The sequence below is a fragment of the Thermobia domestica genome, chromosome 5, assembly GCF_964235325.1.
Source record: "Thermobia domestica chromosome 5, izTheDome1.hap1.1, whole genome shotgun sequence".
Classification (NCBI taxonomy): Eukaryota; Metazoa; Arthropoda; class Insecta; order Zygentoma; family Lepismatidae; genus Thermobia; species Thermobia domestica.
In genome coordinates this window covers 241,964,077-241,978,822 of record NC_137458.1, presented here as the reverse complement: position 1 = coordinate 241,978,822, position 14,746 = coordinate 241,964,077, and the positions used below count along the sequence as shown (strand labels likewise).

Genomic DNA, 14,746 nt, shown 5'->3' with positions numbered 1-14,746 from the left:
ATTGCACGTTGATACCACGTCTTCCTTAGAGGCGAAGAAATCAGGCACTCTTGTTTCTACCTGCTGCCGATTGGTGAAACATCGTGATTTCAGGAAATGTGCCATGGACCGAAACAGGTAGTATTTCGAAGGGGGCAAGATGAGGACTATATTCCAGGTGTGGCATCAGTTCGGTGCCGTCAAGTTCCTGCATCTTTTATAGCATTTTTCGAGCCGAGTGTGATTTCCCTGTTGCAGCAGGGTACGTTTTCGATTCAACAATGCGATACATTTCTATTGTAGAGCAGCGTATATCTGTTCCAGCTGTTCGAAGTAAAGGTCGACATTGATGGTACGACCTTAGGAACTAACTCGAAGTGAATTACTCCCTTGTAGTTTATCAGAAACACAGCATGAACTTATGGTCAAAACGGCTCTGTTTGACGACCGGTTTTGGCAGTTGGTCCTTGCTCAACTACTGTTTTCGCACATACGAATTTCGGAAGAAACACCCACTTTTCGTTACATGCGAAAATCTGTTTCAGAAAACGCACATGATGCGGATTTTACAGCAGTTGTCGCCACACATCTAGTCTCGTCTGGGCCAAAGCTGGGGTCAACTCAATGACACAATACGGAAGCTCTTGATGGTTTTCCCGAGTTCGTGATAGAGATGCACTACAGGGACTGGGACATACCGAATTGGTCTGACAGTTGTCATGTGCTGGTGGATGGATTTCCCTCAGTGGCATGTCGATGAATTCAGAATCTGTCACCGTGGGGCAGCCAGACCGTGGCTCATCGTAGCCACTTTTACGACATACACTAATTTTCTGGAACCAGTGAGTTACTGTGCTGCGGTTCATTGCATCTTCCCCCTTCACATGACAAATGTCTGGGTTGCTGCTGCATTATTATGCCCGAGTTCGAAATCATATTGTAATAGTTGAGCTATCAGGCGTTGTGGACTATTCATTGTCACTCCTACAAACTGACTGAAGATAATGATGGAGGGTGGCATCCCCGTTAAATAGTCTAATTGGCATAGTACCTTTTGGACTAGTTTGACCTTGTATTCACGGTGGGTGTAGGCGCGCCTGCTGTTTAGGTTGTGAAAATGTTGAAGGACTTATGTCTCGTTCTTGTATTTTGAAAAAGAAAAATGGAAATTGGCGTGATAAGCACCTAAAGCTCTAATACACAAGTCACAAGTTGCTGCAGATACACTAATATCATATTGTTTCGTGGGGGAAGCTCGATGCTACTACGCTTTAGGGATTGCTTGTCTTCGTCTCGAACTTTTATAAATTGAGACAAGATTAAGCTCACAGTCTTGAAAGTCTTGGTCTCATCTCGAATATTGACATAGAAGTAACTGAACTTAACTTTACTTAAAATTCTTGGGTTTTGAAGTTAACTGTACGATAGTGGAACAATTGCCCTTGTATGACTGTAGTCATAGACATAACACGGGAGAAAAAAAGGATAAGTGACACCAGTCATCGTAATTACTCAGACCATGTTGCCAACATCTAAAACATAATTTTGTTAAACAATCACGTACGATTTCAGTCTCCCAGTATTATTTGTGCACACAGTTCAGAATTTAACCGGGAAAAGATTTGTTTAAGTTTTCTTTGTTTTAGTACAACCGCTTGTGTGAGTAAGGGTACCAACTTTTCTTTGAAATTGAGGGTAAAATCTCTGTTACTGGAAACCTTTATTTTCGCACGTGTTAATGGAGGAAAAGCAATGTAAATCCAAGGTGGCAGCAGATGAAAAATCTGATGATTTTTCTTAGCATGTCATTAATGAGGTAACCTTTGGTGAAAATATATATATATATCCGATGGTCGATGAGTGGATGATTAGACATGGAATGACCCTCAGATCTGCGGGCCATGTTATGAGTAACACTACCACAATTCACCTACAGCTCTTTGACTTTCGCGCGCACACTGTCCCCCCCTTTTTTTTCTTAAGATTTGGACACTAGTTTGTATATCATTTATATTAATTATAAATTGCTTCTTAGTTACAGTCAACATTTCTGCGCAGCAGAATTTCGTTTGTTTTTCTTTCTTCGTCTTGTTTAGAAGCAAAAGTTGACTTTTCTTTCTTTTTTTTTTGGGGGGGGGGGGATATAGAAGCTTACAGTGAAAGGAGAGTCAGATGTTAAGCGAGTCTCAAGAAGCTATGTAAGCCTCTTCTTCCTTAAAAAAAAAAATAAATAAATAAATAAAAATAATAATAATAATAATAATAATTGAAGTGAGGTGAAGATGATTGACTTTCTCAGTACCAAATTTATAGAATAAAATTTTGGGTTTAGTACTTCCGTGAATGAAGGGAGAACTTAACTGAAGGCGAACTGAGAGCTAAATTAAGTTAGTGACCAACCAGAATGATGGTGGAAAAAAGTTCTAATTAGTTAGTTATGGCGTTAGGAAGTGTTCAAATTAATGGAAGCAAAAAGTCCTCTTGGGAACTTGAGAAACTTACAAGGAGTGGCTTGTAAACCGAAAATCTTAGGTAATTCATTATTAAGCATTGGTACGCTGGGATGCGTTTACTTCAAACGTTCGGCAAAACATAATCCTGCAATCTGTATCAGACCGCCTGACATCTCAAAAGAAGTTTTACTGCTACATAATATGGTATATAGCATTGTCTCATTCATCCTATAAACCGAATGTAGTGGAATAAAAGTTTGTAGATTGTTTTAAAGTCCATTCAACGAACCTTCTGATCCAGAAGTAAACATTGCAGAATGGTATTACTCCGCCAGTCATCGAAAGATTGGCTATCGGTCAGCGCTTCTTTCGAGAAGCACGGCCTGTCCGTGTTTTACATACTTCCCGCACGCAGCCATATTGTAAACTGTGATTCGCGCGTCAGATGGGTCAAAGCCACCTTCTACGCATGCGTATTCTCTTTTATTGCATTAATTCAATTTAGTTCTTACATACAATGTTGTTTCTGTTATTTAACTGTAAGGAAATTGCATTTCTGATAATGAGCCTTATAAGCAACAAAAGCATTAAAAACAGCTTACTTAACAATGGACTATTTTCTTCTGCCGCATGGATGTTCCAAGGCTCTTTAACCAATAAAATGAAACAATCACCACGTGTATTTGTTTACATGAGGTACTGAACGTTCCTTGAATAAACTTTAAGCAGTTTCCTCTCTTACCAGTTTTTGCGAAACAACAAACTTGCTGATATGAATTTCTATTCACACTTACTCAGATTAATGTGTTTTAAACTACAATACACTAAAAACTGATAACAAATTTATACATTGAAAGAAATGATTTTAGGATTATTGCCCACGAAGTTGTTAATCTTTCTCATTACTCCTATATACAAAGTCTTATCTCACAGCAACTCACTGCTTAAGTGGTGTAAAGAAACGAAACATAAGAAAGAAAACTCAGCGTTCTGTCAGTTCGGTTCTTGCACAGTATTTTGTGATAGTAACGAGGATTTATGGACAACCAATATAATAAATAAAAATGGATGTGCTGTATGAAAGTATATTTTAGGAAGTTTGCTTCTACAGTAATTCTTCTAAGATCAGTGAGTAGTGCATTTTTGTATTTGAGTGAAAGTGACTGGTGAAAAGTGGAAGTTAAGTAACTTATATATACTTAATATTTTATTTACTTCTGAACATCTTAAGTGAAATGGAAATACTCAAAGTAAATTGTATTTTTTTTTCTTTCTTTTTAGGAGGTGGAACATTATTTATCCTCGAAGTTACTGAAGTAGGAACCATTACTGAACTTACGTCTTTCCAGTGGAAAGATGGTCTCTTTGATGTAGTGTGGAGTGAAAACAATGCTGATATTGTGGTTACTGCTAGTGGTGATGGAAGCTTGCAATTATGGAATACCAGTCTTCCAGAGGTAATTTTTATTTTTTTCTTTGTTTAATCTTTTTTATGTATTTGACAAATGGAAATTTAGAATTCAACTTATATTCAGAGACCAAAATTAAACAGCGGGTGTCAGATAGAATACCTTGTTCTGCGTCTTTTGCAACTTCTTGAAATTAATTCGTGTATAAGTTTCGTAAAGGCCATAATTCGTTTAACACTTTAAGTCCTGGCCTTATTTATGCCAAATGTCGTTTGGTCCTGGCCAGATTTGATAATTTTACTGAGTTTTTATTTATTAACATTCAGTAATGAATCTTGGTCGGCTTATTCTCCCCACCACAAGCACTTGCGAAAAGAAAAAATATAACTTTTTCGAAACTTTTTTTTGTTGAATTCATAAAATACTTTGTGACAATGTGAAATTTTATTTAGGTATAGATTATATCTGAAATTTTATTTGTTAAATATCATTAGGTTTATATATTATTATATATGGCGTAGGTCCTTAGCGCCGTTAAATATCAGATATGTCTTTAATAGATCTGCAGCGAGTTATTTTCTTTCTGTTGACATGAACTTTGATTCTGAAGCCGTAGAATTGCAGAACTTACGTATATTTATAATTATACTCTGGATTTCTTCCCGTAAATAATTGGACTACTGTATGTAAGACCTGTCACGTAGCTTGAGAATAATTACTTAATTTTGTTGGTCGTCTTGCTTTTGAGACTCTTATTGAAAGGAATTGTCTTAAAACTACAATAGTTGTAAGTAAATGATACGACTAACTTTAAGTGCCAATGTATTTATTAGAGCGAAATGATTTCGAAAGCCCTTACTACTCTCATCCTCTGACGCGCCAATGACTAAAATCATTGAATGCACAGAACTGCAAATTTAGTGGTCCATAACTAACATTAAATAAACCTGGACATATTATGGTTTGCGTTCCCATAAATGTGATAAAATGCATTGATACTGTAATGTCATTTGGTGAAAGAAAATGTGCAAGATGGTTTCTGTAGTTCATTATAATATGTGAAATCGTTTCTTTCAGATGCCACCGCAAGTTTTTCGAGAACATTCTAAAGAAGTCTATTCTGTTGATTGGAGTCAGACGCGGCAAGAACAGTTGATACTGTCTGCGTCGTGGGATTGCAGTGTGAAAGTAGTAAGCAATATATATTCTCAGATAAAATATATTTGGTAATATTGTTTTGTGATTTTTTTCTTGTTTCTTACAAATAAAATACTAGAATTGCTTTGTGTCCAATGAAGTAATCGAGCAAGAGAATATTTACGGGCATGAAACCAATTTTTTAATGAAGATTTGCAATATAGGGAGTCTAAAGTCTTCATCCGATTTCAGTGTTGTAGCTTGGAAACGACTAATCGTATTCCAGTGAAACTCCTAAAGTTTCCTGAAGTTCGAAAGAGGAGTGTTCAAGTTTATACACATATTAACTTCATATGCATATACGGTTCGATTTCAGAGTGTGGTATTGGCTTAATACTAATAAAAGAAAGATTTTTATTTCTTTTGAAAAAAAAAAATATCCATTCAGTAAAGCCTGTTGCTCCTGAACTTGAGGTACTGTCCCAGTATTTGCCTGCTGTGATCAAGGGATCTAAAGAAATCTTCAGTCAGGATGGCTGGCTCAGCGATATGAATCCTGAATGTAAGAGGGGATTTTATTCTTATTGTGTGTTACATAAAATTATCCACCTCTTTGTTATTCTAGAAAATTGAGCACTTCCTACTTTTTAGAAATCAAAATATAAGCGAGTCTCAGTGGTGCAAAGTGTGTTGCACGAAACACGGATTTCTTGCGCTGCGGTTTTTTCTTTCTTTCTTTCTTGTTTGTTATTTTTAAGTTAGTTCAATATCTCATGACTATGCACCGGGGCTAAGGGAGACTGTGACTATAAGATAGATGATAATGATGTCATGACGAATCTGGAAGGAAACAGGAAAACCCATGCGCATGATGTTTTTCCACTACCAAGTGCATTTGGCGGGAGCTGGGATCGAACTAGGATCCCGCGCCAGAGGTGAATCACTGCGGCCCCACAAGGGAATTCCACAGTGTCATGTGTATAACAGAACATGAATGTTTAAATGGTATTTTAAGTAGGAATATTTGTTTTAAATATACTTATAGAATATAATAAAACGCAATATTGCCCAATAAAATCCAATTTTACCCAGTAAAACTCTCTGGGTGTTTTTAAAGAAAGAATATGGAGTTTTCACAACCCTGTCCACAATACACATCATAGGTCAGGAACACATTTTTTAAGTCAGGAATGTCCTTATTGTTATAAGGGTCCTGGAAGATCAAAAAATCACATCCAAAGGGAGAGGCAGTGCAACTCACAAGACGTATGCTAGGGATCAGAAATATTGTGGCCTGTGAGAATCCATTATCACCACATATTATGGTCAAACGTTTGTATGTGTCCGAATCAACAGTGAATCGTACAATATATCACAGATGAAGGCTGCAAATTGTCAGCAATAGAAATTTGTTGTAATGGACGAAGCATAAAACTACCTAAGCGGCTGAAAAGTTTCAGGTTTCTCAAAAGGTTTTGTGGTTATTATTGAGTTTTGCTACGAGTGAAGCTCAAGATTCATAAAGTTGAAAAAAAGTCAAAAATCAGTGTTGCTTGTTAGTTGGTTGATTTAGAATGTAGCGCACCGTTCAGCAACGAGCCTATAAGAGGTGTGGATCTATAGCTTAACGTGGTATCCGAACCATATGATTTCCCAACGGAAATCGAACTCGAGTCTGCCACAGGGAAGGCTCGTACGCTAACCATATGGTAACTAGAAAATTCAATGCTGAAGGTTCCCAAGAACATATTATATCCTCAATTTACACAGATGAAATATCAACATTCGATGGTGATGTCACCCATTGTGTGGAACTGCACTAAGGACGAAGTTTAAATTACATCGTCAAAATATCGCTGGCCTTCTACCAATGCACACCACTTACAACTGGTATGCATGCTATTCCGTTCATGTATATTCCCGCTAAAAGCCCTATGGATTGCTGTTCTTTAAGATTTCTTAAATGAAGCGTGTAATCGTGTTGGGTTCGCACGATAAATGAGCACTGAAAAGCCTGGAAGCAGTAGTGAGATAATATTCTCCTGTCACAGTCGCAAAGAAGTCTTCTGCAGTGGGAACTGTGATGTCGTACATTATCCATATCTGTGGCCATTACGTAGCTATGATCGATGGTGGCAGAGTAAAATATTTTTAAGTAATCAACAACTTCTATTTGTTCAGATGCAAACGGATCAGCTTCAGGATTAATTTTCTCTAACTAAAAGAATGTGTAGTTTTGTTTGAAGAAAGAATAAAATAGTTTTTGTTGTCAGCATTTTGTATGCTCATAGATAAGACCGGGTGTTATAAAAGAAAAAGATGACTTGATTATATTTTAAGATACTATTATTAGTATGTGTATTATAATGTTTACTCCATAGGATGGCGATCCAGATAGAGCAAGCATTATATTTGATAGTCGTAAATAGGACGTTTGCTCGAGCGTTGACGATGAAACAAGTTATCCGAAGAAAGCTCCTTTCAACGCCAGCTACACATAAGCAAAATTCTACGTACAACTTTTAGAGACACAAAAGATTCAGCATCATATTTTCGGAAAATTAATGAATTACACACATAATTAAAAGTAAATTTTGCACCATGTACTCAATATACAGCCACGAGGCGTAGGAGATGACATGCACAATCGCAGAAAATACTCGTCAATCGATTCGAAAATTTTAATTATATTGATACTTACATAGCCTCAAACAAGGAAATAACGATTAAGAGAATAATAATAATGGATGTGTCTTAAAATGTGAAAAATAATTCGATTCGGTTAAGTGCAGAACATTATTACGCAGTGTCTTGTTGCAGCAGGGTAGAATGTGCTGTTATATGTCCATCTTGTTTGCGCCAAGTAAGTGTCTCCCGCTAAATCTCTTCAGCTCTCGCTGTTCGCGTGGGTTTCACGCGTTAAATGACGTAAGAGAGGACAGAGCTGTGATTGGCTGAAGAAGTGTTGATCAAGGTCACTCCGCCCACATGCGTCCGATGAGTGAGAACACACACACACTCACACATAGAAACGTCGTCTGCTAGTATATGCTAGTCCTTTTAAATTAAAAAGAGAATTAAATTGCTTGAGCTGCATACAGCCAAAATAATGAATAAACGAGTTTATGACAAATGGCACCCGAACAGCTGATAGGTAAAGTTCTGATGAGATACGTTTATCCTAAGAACCCTGGCAACACTTATAGTTTGTGTCTGCGTATGACGAGGACACACTGTAAGTTTTTGAAGCACTCTTCACTTGGGTTATAGTTCACATTAATGCTTGGTTAACACTGCACTCACTAAAATAAAATGTCTATTCAGTCCATAAATATGAATAAATGTATGGATATGTATTCATTGTAACCTATTAGTTCAAATGTAAATTCACTCAATACTTAAAGAAATTGAATATTTAACACATACACTAAAATATTGCAAATAATGTGAATAAAATGAGAAAACACTTCAAGCAATGAATTAATTTCAACTTTTAGAAACACTTTCACCTTTGCAATTAATTGAACATAAAAAGAAAAATGAATATTAAAATAAATATAAATATATTTTCCAGTTCGAATAACAACACTTCACTGTTCATTTATAACACATTGTTTATACTTTTACTATCTGCACACGTTACACTGTCCAAATTGTCCACTATTCACAATCTACACCATGTTCCAGCACAATGTCCAGTCCATAGGCCATCCTCTTCGTTCATTCTCTTCCGACTGAATGAACACTCGGCAATTAAATCTTCTGCTCCTATCCTCTTCCCATTGGATAGGGCTAGGTCCATCGGTGGAAGTTCTAGAAGGTCTCTGCATGCTATAGTCCTTTAATAGCGCTGGACTATTTTTCAAAATTCGGCGCCAATATGAAGATGCATGGAATACTATAACTTATTGCGTATAAACTTATTAACGTATAATTTGCATCTTCCTTTCTTTCTTTTTTTTTCTTTTTTTTTTTTTTTTTTTTTTTGTGACTTAAAATGTGCTGCATTTGCTACTGCTGCATTCGTATTAAGTGGAAGTGAATAGAATGTGTGTTCTTCTTATTGTTTGGACCTACGTGTGTTCTTCCTTGTGTTGTATTCTTCGTGTATGGATATCGAGTGTATGTTTCTACGTGTTACATGTAATTACAATAATAAGGTTAAAATAACATAATTATGGTTAAAAGGAAGGTGACTTGGGATGGGTTAACAAAAGAAATGTAAGTATTTTTTTCATTCTTTTTTTTTTTTTTTTTTTTTTTTTTTTCAAATCACTTCACGAGCATAAACTACGACAAGCACGTCCCAATCCTCAACGCCTTCGTGCAACATCATCAAATAAGTACATGGTACATGATAAATTAATACTGAAATATACTTATATAGGACATGATGCTGAATAAAATATATAGATACTATAATAAGCCTATAGATATAACCTTAATGATGACTGTTACATGAATACTAAAATGAAGAGAGAAATAAACCAATATAAGCTCGAATGATGGAGAATTATATTGAGGCAATGTCAGATGTCTACAGATGCCAACCTGTATCCATCTTAGGGATGGTCTGACGACTAAATGAAGAAGAGCCAACCCACAAAAACCATATAAACCTACCCACTGTAAGTACGACCACGAAGACACACAGAGATGTGGTTACAAAAATAAGTTATACTAAGGAAACCCCATAGAGTTTTATAGAAGAAAAAAAGAAAACGATGCACATGAAATTGATGGCGAAATGTGGTCGTAGGTCTTAAGGTAAAACTTCAATGTTGTTCCAATAACAACAAAAGGAATACTCTAATAAACGTGTATATTACTCTAAGATCTCCTAACATATCTCTAAATTCAAATTGACTTCTTCGAAGTACTAATGGTAATATTTCTCTAATAAATTCAACAACTTTCGCTCATCTAAATAACCATGTCGTATATAAAATACCACAAAACATTTTCGTCAACGAAACTAGAATGTACTCTCACTTCTCGATCTTCATTATTGATACTACACAATTGATCTTCTTTACTTTCCTCTTCTTCTTCGTTCATGTAATCTCCGTTGGCTTCTTTTTCGGCTCTCTCTAAAATATCACTGAACTGTTCTTCATCCACATGCTTCTTCAGAATTTCTAGCCACTTTTTCCTAGTAGCTGGTGTTGGTCTCCACAGCTTCATTCTAGAAACATTCTGAAATCCGATATATTTGCCACTTTGCGGATCTAGTACTTCAAACACATTTTCACCAACTTGTTTCCACAGTAAGTAAGGTCCACGGTACACTTCACACAGTTTGGCTATACGTTTGTCTACCAAGCTACTAATATTATACTGACGTAAGAAAACTAAGTCACCTTCACACAAAGTTCTTCGAGCTCTCTGATGAACGTTCAACTTTTCGTTTCGTTGCTGAATGATTTTCTTTCGCCGTAAATCAGCCATTATTAATTTTCCATTCCAATCTATACCTTCTTGCTCATCAATTGTTTCGTTGTTTTTCACAATTCCAAAATGTGACAATGTAAATTCTTCTGGCTTGATGTTAAGATGCAACTCTGCGGGCGCTATTCCCAAACTGGCACTAATGGTATAGTTCAACAATAAACAAGCTTGCACAATATATTCTGGCCATGAAGAATGAGAATCGCGGCACAACACACGCAAAATTCTCTCTAAATCAGCATGGAATCTTTCGATGACATTTCCTTGTGCGTGATAAGGCGTAGTATAATGTATTTTGATGTTATATGCTTCCATAGCTTGTACGAATTCCTTGCCAATAAACTGTGGTCCATTATCTACTAGGATGTTCATGAAAATACCAAGATGAAGCATGTATGACTCAGTAAGACCTTTTGCTACACTTGCACTTGTTGCACGACGAAGTGGATATGCTACTAAATAACGTGAGTATACATCACAGACTGTTAACAGGTAAGTTTCGCCATGTTTACCTCGAGGTAGAGGACCAACTAAATCTGCTGAGACCAAATAACGTATGTTTTTCGCTGGCACTGATTGCATTAAACACTTCACTGGATGATGGTCTACCTTCGTCCTCATGCAGACTTCACAATCAAGAATGTACGATTTAATGTCACTACGCATGGTTTTCCAATAAAACATACGGGAAATGATATTAAACACTTTCATAAATCCAAAGTGACCGTAATGATCATGGTAGCCAATTAAAATATTTTTCACTAAACATGGAGGTACACACAATTTTAATCTGTCTGGGAAGTGAAAATCTCTCACCATCAGAATACCATTTTCCAAAGTGTAATTTTGTTTCCAATTTCGAGCACTACTACGAAAAGAATTCTTATTTGCACTGCTTTCACTTTCACTTATATTACCTTGTAAGTAACTAATAATAGGACGGTACTCGTCACATTCCCATTGTAATTTCGCAATTGTAGACGGATCTAAATCGAACACTTCTGATTGAACAGCCTGTATAGGATTCACATTCACCATTAGATCTTCCTGTGTTGGTAACATACGATATAAACAATCACTTAGTGTGTTAGTCTTGCCTTTGATGAATTCTATTTCATAATCATAAGATTGAAGTTCAAGAGACCACCTCATCAGTCTTGCATTCCAATTACGCATACGTTTTAACTGCACTAAGCTTTTATGATCTGTTCGTATGTATATTTTCGCTCCTTTAAGCCAAACATGCCACTTACGAATACACCACACGAACGCAAGACACTCAAGCTCAATTATGGCATAGTTCTGTTCGTGTTTGTTAAGAGTACGGCTTGCATATTCTAATACACACTTCTCACCGTCAATAATTTGGTAACACACACAAGGCAACCCGAGTTTGCTTGCATCACTTTCGAGATAAAACGGCTTATCGAACTGTGGATGGTGTAACTTCACATCTTTCACTAATTCAGCCTTTAATGATTCAAATGCCTTTTGGTGTTCTTCTTCCCACTTCCATTTCTTTTCTTTCCCTAAAAGTTCGTAAAGGGGTTTAGCGATAACAGCATGACCTTTGATTGTTCGCGAATGCCACTGCACAGCACCAAGAAATGAGCGTAACATTTTTAAATTTTTAGGCACTGGTAACTTCTCGATTGCTTCAGCTGATTTCGGATCCTTTCGTATGCCTTCTGAAGATACGTAATAGCCTAAATAATTAATTTCACTTACACCAAAAATGCACTTCGATAAATTTAGTGTCATGTTCGCATCACTTAACAAACTGAGTACTTCATCTAACTGCTGTAAGAATTCCGGTACGCTTGTACAACCAAGAGCTACATCGTCCATATACCTGATTAATTTCTCTTGTAGCGGTAAAGGGAACACTTTATTCAAGCACAATTGCAGTACAGACGATCCATTTTTCACACCAAACACCATGCGTGTGTACTCATATAACGTTCCTTCAAACAAGAAGGCTAAGTATGGCATAGAATCTTCTGTAATTCCACATTGTTGATACGAACTAGTAAAATCAAGAGTTCCTAGCACACGTTTTCCACTAAATTTAGCAAAGAGGTCGGACAACTTTTCTACACGCAGAGCTGGATTCTTAATGTGCACATTTAATGCTCTACAATCTGTTACTATTCTTAACGCTCCACTCTTTTTCAATACTACGTGCAACGGTAATAGATGACATGATGAACTAGGTCTAATGACACCCCACTTTAACAGTTTTCGGATCTCTTCACGCACTCCTTCCTTATATTTGTGCGGAATATCATAAGGACGAGCAACAATGGGTTCATTTGTATCCACTTCTAATCGGTACTGAAATTTATTACACAGGCCAGGAAAACGGGCGAACACTCTTCTATGTTTCATTAACAACTGAAATAATTCTTCTTTCTCATTTTCACTAAACAGCGTAGCGCGTGTAACTGCATCCCTTATTTCATCTACTGTGAAATATAGATCCGGTGGGAAGTCCTCCACTAAGTCACTAGCTTAATTTTTCTCTAAAGGCTCGGCGCACCCACTGCGGAACACATTCATCGTTCTCGCATAAAAATCATTAAGGTCCCTTATCTCGGACAACACGACAATAGGGGCTACCTTGCACTTAATTTCACTTACATTAGCTACAATGACATTTTCACTATTTCTCTGTATTAAAGGCACTTCACCACTAATTCCCTGAAATTCAACACGCAAGTTACTTCGCTTAAAATCAATGACACTGTTTAATTTCTCAAGAAGGTTTGCACCGAGTATTACATCTTCATGCAGTTCTGGTAACACAAGAAACTCAACTGGCACTTCCACGTTTTCAATTCGTACCGGTAAAATAACCTTTCCTTTTACGTTCTTTTTCTTTCTTCCTAGAAAATCGCACAAAACGATATGCTCTCCTTTTTGCAAATGCACGTTTGCTACACACTTTGTTACTTCTCGAAAAATATTGTACCGTAGTAGGCACAGTTCTGATCCACTATCTAACAAACAGATTTTGGGTTGATCGTTTAACAAAATTTTTACTCTCATTGTATTATGACCTAATTCACATTTGATCACTTCTTCTTCATTATCATTACTTATATCATCTTCTGCTTGTAAATCTTCCTCGTTGCACATATGTGGAAAAGTAATCCTGTTTACACTACTAAAATCCCTCCCCTTTTCAGCGACCAAGTGGGAGGGCGCTACTAGTTTAAAGGCACAGAACGTTGCGGGTAAAATCCACTTTGTTGGTATGGAAATTGACGTTGCTGATTGTTACCGTTATTTACACCAGGACCTCTATTAAATGTTGGAAACCAATTATTATTTTAGTCGACGCACTACTTTGATTTTCGTTTGCCCTTGCACCTTGCATTTCGTTTCGATTTTCATTTGCACTTGTGTTTTGTCGGCCATTGCCTTGCGACTGATTACCACCGTTCGAGTTGTTATTATTTCTGTTAAAATTACCTCGCCGTCCACGTCTATGAAATTTCCTTTTCCATCCCTGTTTGAAATTCGGACGTGCACTATTATCACTACTCACTTCACTACCGTGTTCTACTTTTACATTATTCACGCTAACGCCGGCACTACCTTGCTGTTTCTGCTTATTACGCTGATTATCGTACATATTAGTAATTCCTGACAATCCTTCGATGGACTGCACACTCGCAAGGAACTGATTTATGTTATCAGGCATAGAACCCATCATAGCTAATTGGTACCGCTTGGGCAGGAGAGTGATGATGTGTGACAACGTAATGGTTGGATTTTCGTATTCTTCCAGAGCTTGAATTTGACTAAAACGCTCTGTCACAAAATCAACAACACTACTATAACGTTTTGGGTCAAACGGAATAGAACGCAAGTTACGCAGACGTGTGGCTTTCACTAAAGGACTCTCAAATGCATTCTGAAACTCTATCACAAATTCTTGAAATGTTTGACACTTCTTACCGTGTAAATCGTACCACTTAAGTGCACTGTCCTTAAGAATCAACGGCATGATCGTCAAATATTCACTTTGAGGCACTCCGGCGAACGACATTTCTCTACCGAAATTTTCTAAAAATGCACTTGCACTTTCCTTCATCATATCACCTGAAAATGTAGAGAGTTGCTTAATGTCTGCTAATCGCAATGAACAACGCCTTGCATTCACTTCACTATTTCTTGCACGTTTAATACGCGGACTTTCTTTTTCGGTTTTGATTCTTGGCACGGTTCTTCTTATTACATCACTTTCCTCCTCTGTATCAGACACCGTTTGAGACTCACTGCTCGATTTCCTCTCGCGCTTCACACTGTGCACGG

The 14,746-nt window shown here is 37.0% G+C and overlaps 1 protein-coding gene across 1 annotated transcript in view; it reads left to right on the top strand.

The window, feature by feature from the left end:
* Nucleotides 1-14,746, top strand: part of Pex7 (peroxisomal biogenesis factor 7) — a 49,235-nt gene that overhangs the window by 13,637 nt on the left and 20,852 nt on the right. The window contains exons 3-4 of the mRNA XM_081759883.1: nucleotides 3,714-3,889; nucleotides 4,919-5,032. Coding sequence (XP_081616009.1) covers nucleotides 3,714-3,889; nucleotides 4,919-5,032 — 290 coding nt within the window. The remainder of the gene's footprint in view (nucleotides 1-3,713; nucleotides 3,890-4,918; nucleotides 5,033-14,746) is intronic.